This window comes from Ursus americanus, chromosome 18 (assembly GCF_024610735.1).
Source record: "Ursus americanus isolate L20-20 chromosome 18, mUrsAme1.1.p, whole genome shotgun sequence".
Lineage (NCBI taxonomy): Eukaryota > Metazoa > Chordata > Mammalia > Carnivora > Ursidae > Ursus > Ursus americanus.
The window spans coordinates 24,727,489-24,746,250 of NC_142144.1; the positions used below are offsets into that span (position 1 = coordinate 24,727,489).

Below are 18,762 nucleotides of genomic sequence, written 5' to 3' on the forward strand. Positions count from 1 at the left end.
TACATTTGGGTAAGAGATGATAATGGTAAATGCTTCCATTTCCCAATAAATCAGAAGTCAAAATCATAAACGTATGAAGAATTATGCATAATGAACCACATTAAGGGTAAGGGCTGAGGCCTTAGACATCACTCCAGGTATTAGAAACAAATGTTTCTAAGAATCCCTTGACTACTACTGACAATAAATAAGCTAACAATTCAAATGCCAATGGAACCAGGCAAATAACATCATACATTGAATTAAATGCACGATGCTATGTCAGGTAACACGGAATGGATGGGAAGATAATGAATTAAAGAGTCTATGATCTAAAACTTTTCCTAAATCCTAGCAAAAATGTGGAAACCAAGTTGTCCAGACAAAACAGCTCTCCGAATGAATGAATAAATGAATGATTTATCTTCCAAGTTTTTTTTTTACATAGGCTCCATGCCCAGCTTGGAACCCAACTCGGAGCTTGAACTCACGACCCTGAGACTGAGACCTCAGCTGAGATCAAGAGTCAGACGCTTAATTAACTGAGCCACTTAGGCACCCCTCTTCCAAGTTTTTATTTAAGACGTCGTTTTTTTTCTTTTTCTTAGCTATCTGAATTTGTAAGTGAAATCTCTTCATTTTTAAAAGTTGCCAACTAATTACAAAAATGTACACAGTACAAAACAAATAAAATTGGGCTTGGGCTTCCAACTTGACACTTTTGCCCTCAACGGTATACCCAGTAGGGGTGTCTGGGTGGCTCAGTTGGTTAAGAGTCTGTGTTCGGCTCAGGTCATGATCCCTGGGTCCTGTGCTCAAGCCCTGCACTGGGCTTTCCGCTCAGCTGGAAGTCTGCTTCTCCCACTCCCTGCCGCTCCCCCTGCTTGTGTTCTCTCTCTCTCCCTGACAAATAACACAAAAATAAAATCTTAAAAAAAAAAAAAAAAGTACACCCAGGGGTATGCTGGCCATCAAAAAAGCTACTAAAATGGTAGACTGGATTAAGAAAATCTGTCCCCACCCTCCAAACACACAAACTGTCATGCTTTGACGATAACATGAATGGGGTAGAAGGGACTACTCCAAGTGGAGAGCCAATTTTACTACTCATTTAGCCACATTGTTTCCTAACTAAAAATCACATCAAAATCTTTTAGAAGAGGTTACATTTTACCAATATAAAATGTTAACGAAAAAAAAAATTATGTAAATTACTAGCATATATTCTCATTCTCCTGTGAATTGTTACCGTTCCTTAAAAATCTTTGATATTTTAGGGGCACCTGGTGGCTCAGCCGTTAAGCATCTGCCTCCAGCTCAGGTTATGATCCCAGAGTCCTGGGATCAAGCCCTGCATCGGGCTTCCTGCTTGGCAGGAAGTCCACTTCTCCCTCTCCCACTCCCCTTGCTTGTGGTCCCTCTCTTGCTGTCTGTCAAATAAATAAATAAAATCTTAAAAAAAAAAAAAATCTTTGGTATTTTGGTGTTAAACTACAATAAATAAAGTGAAATATTTCTCACCATTAAAAGATACTCCACTGCTCTGTCAGGGTTGTTGAAACTGGCTCTCAGGGCTGCAATCACTTGCTCTCGTTCATATCCCATTGACATGATCTCGGTTACCATATTCTCATAAGACTGACCCGTCACTAAGAAAAGGTGTGTGGGGTGGGAAGAAGGGAAAGAAAGGAAACATTTAATAAATACACATTCCCCGCATATTTCTTGAGTGTGTATGTATATAGAAGGCACTACAGGGCTAGGGGTACAAAGGTGAATAACAGTACAAACTACAATATAAATGTGGTAGGTAGAATAATGCCCTCCTGACAATCCCCGGAACCTATAAATATGTTAGGTTACAAGGCAACGTGGAATTAAAGTTGTTAATCAGCTTACTTTAAGATAAGGAAATTACCCCAGATTATCTGTGTAGGCCCGATGTAATCACAAGGGTCCTTATAAGTAGAAGGAAAAGAGATGGGAGGGTCAGAGAAACAGATGTAAGGCCAAGAGGAAAGAAGCAAGGTCACAGATGCTATGCTGCTGTCTTTGACGACAGAGGAAGGGGCTATAAGCCGAGGAACGCGAGCAGCCTCCAGAAGTGCTGAAAGGACATAGAACAGATTCTCCCCCTCGAATGTACAGAAAGGACTACAACCCTGATGGCAGCCCAGTGATTTAGCCCCTTGATTTTAGTCCAGCGAGGACTATGTTAGACTTCTACTGTGCCTTAAGATAATAAATCTGTTGTTTCTTACCAGGAAGTTTGTGATAATTTATCATAGTAGCAACAGAAAACTAACACAGTATGTTTAATAAGTACAATAAAAACATTAGATACAAATGTACCACAAAAATAGGACAGAATTAGCAGGTCGGAGAAGGCAATCTGGAAGAGACAGATAAACTAATTTTTGAAAACAAGAGTAGGGGACATTCCAAGCAATCGATTTGACTATAACTACTTCAGTCTTCCTTTGATATCTTCTATTATCAAAGCATAGGAAAAAAGGTTAGAAGCAGGAAAGTTAGACTTTCATAAACCATACAGAGCTGATGCAATGCCCCAAGCCCTGCTATCCCAGAAAGTTGCTTCCCACAGGCTGTCTCCAACACAAACTCATTCTTCATGGAAATGTCAGACCACAGACAAGAGTGAAAGAAAGCCAACTCTCTACACTAAACTTACCTCACTCAAGCCATCTTTTCTTTCACTTCTCTTCTGGGTACCATTCCCTTTCTTGTCTCCTTAAAGAACTGGACCCTTTAGTTATCCTCTCTCGTCCACCCCCCATCCTTCACTCTCCACTTAATTATCCTGATCAGCAGTTAACTAAATCCTAGAATGTCATCCTAAAAACAGAAGCCTACCCTTGGTTGCATCCCAATTCCTCTTTCAGGAACAGGTCTATTTGTCTGCTGCCTTCCCTTTCCAGCCATAGCAATCTGCACAGGCTGTGTCCACTTCTCACATTCCACCCACTCCTCAGTCAATACTGATACTCGACTTTGAATATCTAAAGATTTCCCCCTCAGAGGTGCCCCACCATTATCTGCCTTCTCCATTTCAATAAACAGTTCCTCTAGACACCCAAGAAACCCTGGTGACTGCAAATTCCCTGTCCCTTCCCTCCCACACCTCACCTACCAGCATATCTGCTAGGTCCTATCTCTGAATTACACTGCAAAACTACCCACTTCCCTCTTTCTCCACTGCCTTCACTCAAGACCAGGCCACAACAATCTCTCATCTGGATTACACCCTGCTTCCTCTCCTGTCCCTAAGCCTATAATCTATTCTTCTGCCGCTGGAAGAGCAAGCTTTTTAAAAGGAAAACCTCATCTCATTTCAGGCTCCCAACACTCAACAATCTCCGTACACCACACCAACCACGCTAATGTTTTCCAATTCACTTCGCAAGTCATAACTTTGAGAACCTGTCCTAGAACCTTTACACACACACACACACACACACACGAGCTTCTAAGAGGGTCAGTTCCTTTATAGGCTCCAGTGCTCAATTTAAACTGAGAATACATCCCAGAGATGTACTGCCTAACTATCCTAAGTATAAGTACCTTCTGTTTTTCTTTATGGAAGCCATTAGTTTCCTTAAAATCATTAATCATAAATTGCATTTTACTTTCACTCTTCCTTCTTTCTCCTATCTGAACGAAAAGTTCAACTGTGCAAGGGACCCTGTCATTTTGCATCACCATTTCCCTGGCACAGGTGACACTATCAGCTGAATAATTTTTTTTTTCCCTGCAGAGTTTTCAGTAAGGGCATTTAATAGCTATGAGAGTACAGTTTATTTTTTTTTATTTTTATTTTTTTTTTAAAGATTTTATTTATTTATTCGATAGAGACAGAGACAGCCAGCGAGAGAGGGAACACAAGCAGGGGGACTGGGAGAGGAAGAAGCAGGCTCATAGCAGAAGAGCCTGATGTGGGGCTCGATCCCAGATCGCTGGGATCACGCCCTGAGCCGAAGGCAGACGCTTAACCGCTGTGCCACCCAGGCGCCCCTGTGAGAGTACAGTTTAAAAAAACTAAATATCGAGGCGCCTGAGTGGCTCAGTTGTTAAGCGTCTGCCTTCAGCTCAGGGCGTGATCCCAGAGTCCCGGGATCGAGTCCCGCATTGGGCTCCCTGCTATGCTGGGATCCTGCTTCTTCCTCTCCCACTCCCCCTGCTTATGTTCCCTCTCTCGCTGGCTGTCTCTCTCTCTCTGTCAAATGAATAAATAAAATCTTAAAAACAAAAAAACTAAGTATCATTGAGCAAATGTGGTATTTGTTATCTTGTTAGAGTAATGACTTTTCCTTTCTCCTTCCATAAAGGACCTGTTAATATATTTTTATTTTCTTAATTACCCACTCATATGATTCTAGCACAAAGCCACTTAAGTGCCAATACCCTTTCAGCAACCTAGTTCCCAGATACAGAAACTAGCTTCAACATAAACAAAATGAAGAGCTGTGGAGTATCTGAACTATACTACTTTGACATGGTGTTTCTCATTTCATTCTCACAATAACTCTATGAGAAAGGTTTACTGTGATCATGGTTTAACAATGGCTGGTAAGTCATGGTACAGAGACTAACACAGGCTGTCAGAGTCCAGAGCTTCCCATGTAGTCACCAAGCTAGCCTCCTAAGTAATCAAGTTATAAAACTCAAAAAGAAATGCCTATAAGCAGTCTGATACTTTTCAGATCGTAATAGTACAATGGCAAATGACTCATAGGAAAACTAGAGACAGTGGATAACACGAGAGAGAGCTAAGGAGGCTAAAGTGGAGTAGTCATGAAGAATCTTATGTCTGTCATTAAAAATGAGTTATGGTCTTATCTTCCAGGTCACAAGGAGCTGCGAAAGGAACTAACAATGACCTCATGAGATTTGCCTTTTATAAAGTCCACTATGACAGGGCACTGACCAGTTAGGAGAGAATAATGCAGGAGTATCAGTAAGGTAAGGTCGTGAACTAAAGCAGTCAAGGGGCAGCGAAAACAAATATTCCAGAAATGTTGGGAAGGAGGGTTGTCAGGACCCTGGGCTCAACGGGCCACAAAAGGCAGGAGGTCAAGGACGATGCCAATGTTTGGTAGAGATGACGATGCAAGCAATGAGGAACAAAGGAGAAGAATCAGATGGGGGAATAAAACAGGATTCCATCTGGAACCTAAAGAGTTTATGGAGGTTGTAGGTTTCCCAGTTGGCAGCTTAAAGAATGAGTCTGGGGGCTCAAAGGGAGATGTGTACTTGAGTTATAATTTTGGGAATCCTTTTAGTATATGGGTGGTATTTGCCATTCCCATAGTCTGAACTTTGAACTATGATCTAGAACCACAGAAGATCCATACGTTTAAGGGTCAGGTAAAATAAAAAGAGTTAACTAGAAGGCCTGCAAAGGAATAGTCAAGGGGCATGGACCAAGAAAAGAGTAGTGTCACAAGCCAAAGAAGCCAAGTTTAAAGCAGCAGGGTATCAACATAAAGACTGGGTATCAACATAAAGGGGTCCCATGACCCAAGCTGTGCAGGGTGACAGAAGATGTAAAGATACGACACTGCCTTCAGAGGGGGAGGTGCAGTAGCAGGAGCTAGAGCTCCTGACCGATTTCTGGGTCACCTCTTCCAGTCCTTCCAGTATTTTCGTAACAACTTCCTAGAATTAAGGCTTTCTCTGTTTGAAAGGGATTTCTGTTTTGTTGACAGACACTAACTCATACTCATTTGGTAGCAGACTAGTCCCAGAAAACAGTAAATGTAAAAGATGTAAATGTGGGTGTGGTACATCCGGGTGACCTTAGGTTGATTACTTACAATTGCTCCTACATGCTATCGACAACCAAGATGACATTTCCATGGCAAAGAAAGGATCGTGGAATTCAAGTCCAATTAGGTCAGAGGCCAAACCCCAGATCGTATGAGGTGCTACTGCTGTTGGAACCCTGCTGCTGCAGCAACCAAGCAAAGAATCCAGAAGCCCATACCACTGAAGCTGCTGTTCCCAGTCTTCTACCTCCCTACCATTACTAGTAATAGAGAACAGAACAAAGGAGAGGAATGGGGTTGCCAGCCAAGAGACCAACAATTAGCAGGCACAGTAGGAAATGTACTAGAGGTGTCACAATGGGAAAACAGGGGAAAAAACAAAACTGATTTTGACAGACTAAGTGTAAAGGGGAGATTAAAAAGCGTTATCCAATAGTTAAAGCTGGGACAGAAAGGTACACACTGCAAGTACCATATAAGCAGCAAGACAGAGATGGGACCTGACAGAGCTTCAAACTGGAATAAAGATGAAGTGTGGGACAGATTTATTAACATTTTATACCTGTTTTACCAACATTCTGTAATAAACCTGTACACAGTTCAAACTTTGTTAAGACCTCATTTAAAATTCACATTTGGGAGATGAAAAATTATCTCCTTTAACTAAAAGAATATGCTTAACTCTAATAATAGTACAATTTAAAGGATTCAATATATAACACATTAATTCACAAAGTCTTTAGTAACATTAATCGAATAATTACCTAAATCATTTAACAGCTTGATTATGAGCAACCATGAAAATGAAATTTGAACCTCTTCCCTATCTCTTAGAAAATTATTTACAATGCAGATACTTACCAAGTGCACTTGTAGCATCTTCAAAAAGGTTTGACCGAGAAGAATCTCCTGATGTACTGCAAAAGGTTTTTAGAAAATCGTACATCAGAAAGTATAGAAAACTGACATTATAATTTAGTAACTGTCCAATTTGTAAAGAGGTTATTTGATTTTAAATAAATGTGAAAGTCTGGCTACAGTGTTGAAACCATCTTCTACATTAAATCCCAAAGCTTTACCCATAACATTTATGGCTTGGGAAGAATTTTCGATCTTAATATTCATACTGTTCTGCAAGTGCATCACTTTAAATGTCCAAAGATATAAAATAACAACTGAACAGAATGTTTGCCATTTAAGGAATACAAAAAAGATAATGCACAACTATTTCCCTAAAAGAATTCATATTAAGTTAAATAATTTGTAGTCAAGTCACAACAGAAGAAACACCAAACAATACAAGTATCCCCCACTTTTCCAAAGTTCACATTCCACCACATTTTGCTTTTTCAAAAGATCTACATCAGTACCCGTTTTCACTAACTAGGAGATATCTGAAGAGAATTTTCTCTGAAGAGGTTTTATCCTTTTACGAGAAAAGTGAAAATAGTGTTTCGTCTGTTTTGCAGAAAACCTTTACACAGGAACACACCCTGAGAAACAAGAGCGACCCCCAAACTCCTTCCCCAGAACTACACTCAGCATCAAGCCGCCATAACTCTGAGCTGTGTCTGTGAGCATCTGCGCTTCATCTAAATTTATTTTGTGCCTCCATTACCAAGGTGTGTTCTAAGGGATCAGAAAAGCCTGAGAGATTATTTTATGGGTCTGGGAATGAACAAAACTTTTTCCACATAAATTTATGGTAACTGCTTCTTTGCTTTATGCTGCTTCAGCTTACAGAAGGTTTCAAAGGAATGCTCTACTTTCAAATAGTGGGGGAATCCTGTACACAATAAACAGCCAAAGTAGAAACCACATTAGGCTGGAAAGGCCTGGGAAATCTTTACAAAACAGAATTTCAGTTAGGTCTTATAGATAAGTTTTCCATACAGGAGCTGAAAGAAGGCATTCAAGTCAAGGAACACAGCAAAAGCAAAAAACGGAGAGGTGTAATAAAATCCAGGCTGTAACCAGAAGTTAACCAGTTTAAAAGGACTAAGTTTCTGTTGGGCAACTGCAGATGATGAGTCTAGAAAACAAAGTAGACAAAAACAAGATCATGAAAGACCACAAAGAGCAGGCCAAAGGAAAATAAGTTGAAGCTTACAAAGTAGTAAAGGTAGCAGTCAGCAGTTTAGATTAAAGCATACATACAACACAACACACACTTATACCTCTGTCCCAATTTCAAAAATAAAACACAGTAGGGGCGCCTGGATGTTTCAGTCAGTTAAGCATCCAACTCTTGATTTCGGCTCAGGTTATGATCTCAGGGTCATGAGATCGAGCCCCACGTCAGGCTCCGCACTGAGTGTGAAGCCTGCTTAAGATTCTCTCTCTCCCCTTTCCTCAACACCCCCACCTGTAGTATAGCAAGAGCAAGGGAAATATCTGAGTTTGAATTCATAAATTATTTTCTAATCCTCAAGTCAATAGTAATATCCATGTATCCCAAAGTGTTGCATGTAGGGTTACTGTTAGATAAGTATTTAGCAAAGAGCCTGGCATCATCACATCCAATATGATTAAACTAATTTTCTGGTGTAATTTTTAAATTACCTTCATTAGCTAGATAGTTAAGCTAACTTACACAGAGGCAAAATTTTGAAAAGAATTATATATAGAAAAAATAATTCTCCTGCCCAAGACCCCTATCCAGGAAATAATCACTACTACCTGTTTCTATGTAACAATGACTTGTGTCTTGCCTTTGGGTGTTTTTTATTTAACTTAATTGTCTCATGTCAGCATAACCACAATGACCCCAAATTTTCCCCAGAGACACATAGTATTCCACTTAATTGATGAAATCAAGCTCTTCATAGGGTATTTCTAGTTTGATTCTCAACTTTCAAATTCTTTCTGTAGTGAAATTTATTAATTGTTCCTTTTACGACTTTTTTTAAGATTATCTTTATTTTTCCCACGTTCTCTAGTTTACGGTTTCCTTTTATGCTGATTTTTTATCTATCTAGAATTTATTTTTATGAATATAAGGTATGTGATCCATTTTCCCCCTTCCATCTGGCTAGGCAATTAATCCCAACAGCATCTCCCCCATGGTGTTTTGAAATTACATCTTTATCTTATGTTAAGTCCCTGGTATGTATTCTGGTCTGTTTCTAGACTATCATCTATTTACCTAAGCAGTCTTTCTAGTGAGAGCCATTGTAAATTACTGCAATCACTACCTGGCAGGATTAATCTTCATTCCAGTTCTCTTACAGAACAGTCTGTGCTGTTTTGCACACTGTTTTAATATTTCCTTTTACATATCTCAGATAAGAGTGAAGTATGGCTGAACCACCGTTCTTCAACCTTGATTCCACCTCACCACTTCTTCCCTATCTGCAGAGGAAACTACTTATCAGTTAGTGTGCTGTCCCGCTGCTACTGTTCTTCTACACAATACACAGCCATAGAATAGATAACATACGATGCTGTTTTGTAGCTTTTGTTTGGTTTATGGTTATTGCCCATATTATTTTGTAATCTGTTTTTCTGACTTGATAACAAAGCCTTGAAACCACATTCACTTAACATAATACATACTACGTACTTTAACTGGCCGGTAATACTGGACATTAGGGCTTCTCAAACTTTAGGAAGCCCAAGAATTTACCAGGAGAGCTGGTTAAAATAGAGACTTCTGGGATCCGCCCCCAGATAATTCTGATTTAGGTCAAGGGTTTAATTATAAACAAACTCCCAGTGATGCTGATGCTGCCTACTACCATTTTGGGTAGCAATGCTCTCCAATATGAATAAATTACAGGTCAAGTCATTCCCGTACTAATGTATTTAGGTTGGTTCCAATTTGCCTTTCGCTATAAATAACGTAGTTTTTGTGCACATGCGCAGTTTCTGTAAGCTAGAGATAAACAAGTAGAATTTGCATTGTAATTGGTGGTTTTTAAAGAATAAAACTGGCCTAAAGACACAAATGCCTATTAATGAAATGTCAGGCCAGTGTTGATGAATAAACTTTCTGATGTCCCTCAAATTCATACCAACATGTCTCCTGATAATTATCTAAGTTTTGTGCTTTACAGGACACTCCATGTTTTACAATACAGATGAAAGGACTAAGGCACATTTAAGCAGCCAGTTTTCTGAGCTTCTCTCATCCTTCCTTTCCCGTGTTATCCTTCTCTACGGTGATAATCCGGGGAAATAAGAATAAACAGTTGGTGTATAAGGCCCAACCAAGTAAGTAACTCTAGCATCTGCTCTATCACTTAACATCTACTGATTTATGCAATTTCTGTAGGCCTGAAAATGTAATACTGACTCTTGAGAATGGGTAAATGAAACTGTAACCCCAGGAAGAAATTTTAAAAAGAGATAATAAAGAAATCTGGCTAGATGATATTAGCACATTAAAATGTACTGATCAATTCTGAAATTCTCTCACTATGACCTTTCAAAGAGCTGAAAACATATAAAAAATAAGATATATTACTGCACTGAATGAAGACAATATTTAATTACAGTTACAATGTTTAAATGATCAGGGAGACCAATGTGTTAAATTTGTTAAGTTCCCTCCCATACACAGAACCGACAAACAACCTTTTGATAGAACAGCTTAACCTGAGTCTGGGTTGTTTTCCACTAGGTAAGAGTGTTGAATGCATTTCTAAATATACATGGGAGAAGCATCAAGTTAGGCAACGAGGCATAGGGGAAATATTTTATTATCTGAGCCTATGCTCTCCTTGTAGGGAATCAATTCCCTGGAAAGAGGTGCTAAGTGAGCAATTAATTAATCAGATGACTCAAACCCCTCAAAACACTGTGGACTGGGTCAGACACAGTAACCAGACATAAAGACAAAACACTAAAATAAAGGATCATAACTCAATTTTTTCAAATCACTGTTGTATTTATCACAAACATGCTTTCCTATCAGTAAGTATTTCCAATTCCTGTATAGATCTCTATTCCATTTGGTTCTGATTCCAAGGACTCTAACTATTGCCACTGAGGTCCCAAGTTGTACTAAAATCACAAAATACAAATAGCTCCAGTGCCAGTGCACACTGGACTTAATACAACCCATGTTCTCAGATAAAGGATAAATCCCCTATACGAGTCCAGCCAAGAGAACCACAACACTTGTTTTGGTTATCTCATTTATCACTGGGGAAAAAAAACTTTTGTCATAAACTACTCCATAATCCTGCCAACTTCCCACAAGAAATTATTTCTTGCTCCCCAAATATTCCGCACCTTTTCTTTTGTTTTAAAGATCTACTCTGTTAAAACTTGAAATTCTACAAAAGCTCACAAAAATATAGATAAAACAATGGAAAATTCAAACAATCCATATGTTCAACAAAAGGTGGCTGGTTAACAGGGCACAACAGCTGACCCTTAACTTGGCTGTGAACATGTGCTGTTTCACAGCTCTTACATTCATTATTTCATTTAATCCTTATAACAAGTCTAGGAGATAGGTCCTACTGTCATCCACATTTTATAGATGAGGAAAATACCCAAAGATGTTACTTTTCTAAGGTTAAGTGCCAACAAATGTTAGGTCCAAACACAACGCTATGCAGCAACTGGAAATACTTAGTGGCATGGAAGGATGTTTACAACATAAATGACCATGACCAGAAAAGAATATAGATCAAATACAAATAATGATTGGGGGCAAGGTCAGGTTATTTATAATATGTCAAACTGTAATAAAATATCAAGTTATTTTTATAATTCTTATAGGTCATTTGTATTTCTTAATCTTTCTACACAAAATGAATAATGACTTTCACCCTCTCTCCCTTCCCCCTGGGGGGAAAAATGCAGAGTATACAAATCTGGATTATGAAAATTTAAACAGGCACAAACATGCTGTTTTAGTCACATTTCAACGTTTAGAAAATGTTTAATGTAGCAGAAACAAAGTGTGATCAAAACAATCATCAAGATAAAATCGCACATGAAGTTCTTGTCATGAACTTGTGTTGAAATATGACTTCCTAGGCTGCGGGTCTTACCTGTCAGTTGCTGTTGGACTTGTAGCCACTGGTGTCTCTGCTGGCTTTTCTGCAGGCTTCTCTGGTTGCGTTGCACTAGCAGGTGCAGGTTCAGAAGATGCTGTCGTTGGTGCTGGAGTGACGGATGCAGGGGAAGGAGTGGGAGCCAGAGCGGGAGCAGGGGCTGGGGCCTGAGCCACAGCTGGAGCTGTGGAGGAGCTAACTGTGGTAGTGGTGGCAGGATTTGACTGCTGAGTTGTAGCTGGTGCTGGTGTTGTCACTGCTTTGGGCTAAACACATTAAAAAAGTAAAACAATGGATTATGATAAAATACTACATTACCTGATATCTAAATAGACTGTATCATTACAGGAGACTACAAACATAACACTAATACAAACTTGTAACTTGAAAATAATTTCACAAAGTAACACAGAAAGTGATCAATATTAGCCATCTGAATTACTATTTATTACTCTTTCAAAGCCAATGACAGCATATATATATTAACTATCAACCTTAATTAGCTTTAGCTAATAGTTTCAGTCTATGAAAAAGCAAAAGCAGCCGCTATTCAGAAATATACAGAATGTGTACTGGAGAAAAAAAAAAAACCACCCCCAAACATTACACTTTAAGTTCCTTGGTTATAACTTTTAAGTATTTATTGTCATTTGAAAGCATCACCAAAATAACTTTCTCATTTGATCTGAGCTAGTGTACAGCACACTGGAGAAAGAGTGGCTGTGCAAGGTAAGGCAGGGGACTTAAAAATACTAGCAGCGTTCATTCCCTCCTTTCTTTATTCTAAGAGTCTTGCGTTTAGCCCGGTAACTTTTTAAAATACCCAAACTCTGCAAATTTTTAATGTTCTACAACTCCAATCTAGATGAAGTGAAATTTAAATGCATTACTACACTCATTTATCATTTCCCTTAAGATTATTTGTGATCAATATAAACAGCCACATTCCACACCCTCAAGGTCTTTGTTGCCACAGAGCTATTTAAGCTTCATTCTAAATGGTATCAAACCCATCCGCTTATTGGAAGTTTTTCTGCTTATTTTGATCTAAATAGCTTTTTCCTATCTCTTCTTTATAATAAGGTCATTTCTCATTTCTTCCATGATGCCTATTTCTTCCCCTTCTAATAGCTGGCTTCTATTATTAACCTGAAAATAAAATAATCACAAATATCATTAGAATCCTATGTACAATTAAAAAAGGCTTGGCTCTGAGTAGCTATTCTTCAAATGCATGTATCTATTCTGAGACCTATCCTTCTTAATTCTTAGTTATGTTCTAAATAATCAAGGTTATTATAATACTAAAGGAAATAAGACCAATAACATACCTATCCAAACATGTGACCACCACATTTTCCATTATGCACTATACATGATAATACTAAATGAGACAATGGAATATTATTCAGCCCTAAAAGGACACAAATTCTGGCACGTAGCTACAAACCTGGATGAACCTGGAAGACATTATGCTAAGGGAAATAAGCCAGTCACACAAGGAAAACACTGTATGATTCCGCTTATATGAGGTGCGTAGAGTAGTTAAACTCATAAAAAGTAGAACAGTGGTTACCAGAGGCTGGGATCAGGGGAAATGGGAGTTACTATTCAGTGGGTACAGAGTTCTAGAGACAGATGGTAATGATGGTTGTATAACGTGAATGAACTTGATGCCACCGAACCGTATAATTAAAAATGGTTAAACTGGTAAATTTTGTATTATGTATATTTTATCACAATTAAAAATACTAGACTGAGACAAAGTTTCCTCACATGATTCTGTTCCTCTCTATGTAAAGTTTAACACTTAATGAGTAGTTCTTTAATATAACAAAATCAGTATGGTTCTTAATGGATTAAAAACTTTTAAATACAACACCTGTAAACTGCTTAGCTGCTTTTTCTCAGGAGAAAAATATGCAATTAAAATTTACTTACTATTTTCTACAGCATATATTACCTTAAACTTTAAAAAAATCCTCACATTTATTTTCAGTCTTTGATAAACTGGTTTCCAATTATTTAAACTTATTTCAGTGTCACAAGTATCACTGTTCTTCTCAGATTATGACAACTCAATCCTAAAAATTCATGTCACGAATACCACCACATCCCTGTTTTAACTCCACTGCACGCTTATGTATCTTTCTCTGAAAGAACCCAAATTCATCCTCTGCTTTAGAAAAAAACTTTGCCTTTAGTAAACTATCCCAAATATATTTCAATCCAATAAGTCACAAAAAATTCCCTTTAAGAAACCTCCTTGAGGGGCACCTGGGTGGCTCAGTTGGTTAGGTTTCCGACTCTTGATGTGTCATGATCTCAGGGTCCCGAGATTGAGCCCCACGTTTAGCTCTGCGCTAGGCATGGAGCCTGTTTAAGATTCTCTCTCTCCTTCCGCCCCTCCTCCCCTAAAAACCACCCCCAAACCAAAACCTTTCTCACAACAATCATTGTCATTTCTTTAGCTGCCTTTTCCTTTTTTAGTGTCCAAAAATCTACCCCATCAACTACAGAGTATCACTGAAATTAGGAGTTTACAAGCCTTTTCTGCCTGAGGAGTCAGTCAGATCTAGTACATAATTTACCAAGTCTCTTTAAGGCACCCTTATTAAAACCACAAAATAAGAAATATTTATTCAATTACTAAGAATCACATTTTTAATTACATAATTGTCAATTTTACTACTCCAGCAAAACTTAACAATTTTTACATGACATTTTATCGACCTTTTCATTTAAAATTATGTTTAAGCTATAAATGTATAAAATAATTAATTTTATGGCTGACCCAAAGCAGACTGTTAAAATCTTTAAATAACAGTTAAGTACCTGCCATATGGATGTGCATAAACTGTATTCACTTAAAGTATAAAGGCTTGACTTGGGATCATTATATAAAAAACAAAAAAACAAACCTCACATGCATAAAGATATACAGAGCAAGGGTCAAACTTACTTTTGTCACCATAACCACCACGAAGTTTTTTTCGTCAATTTTATATTCTTTTAGAGCAGTATCATCATTGAGAATTTTGCCTGGTACATTAAGGGAAAACGGACACATTATTTGAAGCCCCATAACCTTTGTCTTACACATAACTGAAGTTTAAAACAATCACCAATGTCAATTTTATCAATTAGACTTTCCCCAAAGAAAAACATTAACTAATCCGCCAAGATAAATATAAATGGAAATATAATTGGGTAAAAAGGAACTAACATTTGACTAAAAGCGATCAAACACAAACACTGTATGTGTTTCTGACAGAATCAATTTGTATACACAATTCATAAGATAACTAAAACCAAAGAATGTCACTGTAAAGCAAGATGGACTATTACTTTCAATATTTAATTCATACCTGCATAAATTAATTTTTGACCTGCTACAGGAAAGGCATCTTTCCCCTTTTCAGATTCAATCTTCTCTTTCAGTGCCTTCACCTACAGGAAAAAGAAAGAATTTTTTCTAAAAAGTCTAAACAACAAATGACAATCCAGAATCTGAATAAATAATGCAAGGTAAAATTTTATGCATATCAATTATTAATACTTCCAAAAACTTAAAGATCATGCCTTTACAATATTATATCAAAAAAGACTCCTTCTTAAGGCATATCATTAGGCATAATAGGTATAAACTTTGTTTTACCACCAGCTGCTACACATACATAGATTAAAAGAAAAAATTTTACCTGCTGACTTGATAAATCCATTCAAAATAAAGGTTTCAACATCAGAAAAGTTCTGATTCTCATTACAGTTTATGGGCTTATTTCCCACAGAGTTTTTAAAAAAGAAAAACTCTCTAACCTAAAAGGTCTAAGGAATAAAATACATCTACAACAATAATAGAGTTAAATACAATTGTTAAATGGCAAATTATTCACTTTAAAAGTGGGATACGTTTCAGTATCACACCCGAAGGGGCTTCATAAAGACCAATTACAACATAATTTCTGGGGATGGGGCATGAACATCCGTATTTTTTTTTTTTTAAAGCTTTACAGGTGGTTCCAAAGTACAGCCTTGACCGAGGACCACTGCACCACTTAAAGGATCTTAAACAAGTAGCTCGGCTTCTCCCAGTATCAGTCTCATCTACAAAGTAAGAGGGACCAAAGTAGATGATCTTTATGATCTCTCTGATTCCTAAAATTACGTGACAATAGGCTCATTATAAGTTATTTTGAAAATGAGTCCAATCAATTTCTGAAACTAACTGATCAGAAAGCAGGGTGGCAGAGGAGTAAAGAGACAAGAAGACATAATGGAACTAGTTTCATTACTTCAAAGGTACAAGAATCAAGAGGGAAAATTCTATTCCTTCTATTTCCCAGAATACCTCTAAAAATTGTCTAAGTTGATAGTTCTGAGCGTTAGGTGAAAGACTGCCTGATAGGGATACAAAGAGAGAGTACTAGTTTCATTAAAGACATAAGAATCAAAGGGGAAAATTCCATTTCCTTCAATTTCCCAGAATACTTCTGAAAATTGTCTAAGTTGATAGTTCTGAGCTTTAGGTGAAAAACGCTCTGAAATATAAAGAGAAGGTCCCTTTGTACAATTAAAAAGTAACAGTGTATCTTCCAAAAAAAAAAAAAAGACAATAATGCTTATACAGCTTTAAGTACATTAACGTACGCAATTTCACATAATTCTCAAAACTCTGGGACAAATGGGAGTATCATCCACTCAATGTTATAGATGAGGAAAAGAGAGGTTAAATCTTCTCCCCAGGTCACACAGCTACTACATAGTAGCTGAAAACCAAAACAGCTTTCTGACTTCAAGCTTTAAAGCAGAGTATTTTGCACACACCATATAAATTACTCTTGCTGCATTAATCTTCCTAAAATGAGTCAACAGCATCATCACTATTCTGATGTTCCCCAAAACGGAAATCCATCACAAGAATCTAAGTCGGCTATTTTCTATTGTTCCAAATTTCAAAGGTTAAATGAACACAAGTAACGACTTTTAAAGAAAGCACTCAGAATCTGATCTCAACATCAGTAAACTCAGGCTATAAATTCCATGGCCTTATTCAATTTCGTATACTGTTCTTTATCAGATGGTAAACTCTCTGCTATATGTATTTCGAATAAAGAAGTACAAGGACTTCACAACTTCAATAACTCTATAGTTGGCCCTTGCTTTAAATTAATGTTGACAGTTCCGATTTTACCTATACATTCAGCTAGCACTTGATGATAAAAGCAGGAAATAAAAGATACTATCCAAATTTCTAAGATAAAATAAGTTTTAAAGACCATTTCATTAAATCCCTGCACTGCCATGGATGCTAAGGCCTAAAGCAATGATTCTCTAAGTGTGGTCAAGGAGGTTCATAAGACCTTATCAGGTGGTCTGTAGGATCAAAAGACATTATTTGCCTTTTTCCACTCTAACTTTCTCTCACAAGTGTATACTTGAGTTTTCCAGATGTTACAAAGCATGTGATACCACAAAAGACTGAATGCAGAAGCAGGTGAGAAGCTATCTATCTTCTAATAAGCCAAACATTAAAAGAGTTTTGCCGGGAGCCTGGCTGGTTCAGTTAGTAGAGCATGTGACTTGATTATCAGGATGGTGAGTTTGAGCCCCATGCTGGGCATGAAGCTTACTTAAAAAAAGCAGTGTTCTCACTGCTTTTTGTTGTTGTTTTGGAAAAGAACTTTTCACATAAAAATATAACATTTATTGGGTTTGCTATCTTTAAATGAAACATTTACAACATTTCTCAGTTTAATTTCTAATATGGTAAACACAAGCACATCGACAAGTTATTTTGGAGTCCTCAATAAATTCTAGGTGTAAAGGGTCTTGAAAACAAAAATGTTGAGAGCTGCTATCTTACATGCTAAATGACTTGCCCAAAGTCAACTGAGTGATGGCAGAGCTCAGTTAGAGCACTCTGTGGTGAATGATTAATTTCCTTCCACACACTTCTTTCTTCAGAGAAGGAGAAGAGATGCAATATTTGCAACTGTGGTTGCTTGGTTGAAAAAAAAAAAAATCACAAATGAATTACAGACCACATGTGTTTACTATGAGTGAATCTAGTTGTCAGAACAGTACATAATGGTGTAGCACACAGCAGTTGCTCAATTAACATTTGCTGAATGAGTAAATTAATATAGCATAGAAATATGTGATGAAAAAGGAAGTAAAAAGAAATATATAAAGCAAAAAACAAAAAGAAATAAAAGAAATAAGCAGGAATCTCATTCCTGACAGGTCAGGATGTGTGGGCAATTAAGACAGACTTAACTGACATATATACATAGTTTCCATCCAATAAAAATTATATTTTTATTTCTAGCACCCATAGAATATATACTTTAAAAATTGAGGCCACAAAGACTATTCATTTTGCTCCAAAGAAACCAAACCGGTGATTAAAGAATATTAAGAACATAACAATGAAAACTCTACAGACATCACTACCTATATGATTTAGCTTAAAAAGTAATCACAGACTAATACTAAAAGTGTTTAAGGGAGCCCGGGTGGCTCAGTCAGTTAAGTATCTGCCTTCAGCTCAGGTCATGATCACAGGACTCTGAGGATCAAGCCCCATGGCAGGATCCTTGCTCAGCAGGGAATCTGCTTCTCTCTCTCTCTCTCTCTCCTGGCTCTCTCTGCTCTCTCTCTCAAATAAATCAAATCTTAAAAAAGCAAACAAACAAAAAAAACCCCACAAAAACCCGCTAAAAGTGTTTATTATTGGGGCGCCTGGGTGGCTCAGTCAGTTAAGCACTTGACTCTTGATTTCAGCTCAGGTCATGATCTTGGGGTCCTGAGATCATGTGCTGTGCTGGGCTACACTGAATCCCACGCCTGGGATTCCAGCCACCGCCCCCCACCCCTGGTCGTGTGTGCTCTCTCTTAAAAAAAGTGCATATTATTAAACAAAGAAGGAAAATTAATAAATTAAGCATGTAATTAAAATAGAAATAAGACCAAAAAAGGGAAAAATG

At 37.6% G+C, this 18,762-nt stretch overlaps 1 protein-coding gene across 2 annotated transcripts in view; it reads right to left on the reverse strand.

Moving 5' to 3' along the window:
* Positions 1–18,762, reverse strand: part of RAD23B (RAD23 nucleotide excision repair protein B) — a 43,028-nt gene that overhangs the window by 10,825 nt on the left and 13,441 nt on the right. For both annotated transcript variants that reach the window (XM_045780261.2, XM_087869495.1), the window contains exons 2-6: positions 15,142–15,223; positions 14,736–14,815; positions 11,771–12,039; positions 6,627–6,682; positions 1,501–1,628 (exon numbers count right to left, since the gene is read on the reverse strand). In XM_045780261.2, coding sequence (XP_045636217.1) covers positions 1,501–1,628; positions 6,627–6,682; positions 11,771–12,039; positions 14,736–14,815; positions 15,142–15,223 — 615 coding nt within the window. The remainder of the gene's footprint in view (positions 1–1,500; positions 1,629–6,626; positions 6,683–11,770; positions 12,040–14,735; positions 14,816–15,141; positions 15,224–18,762) is intronic.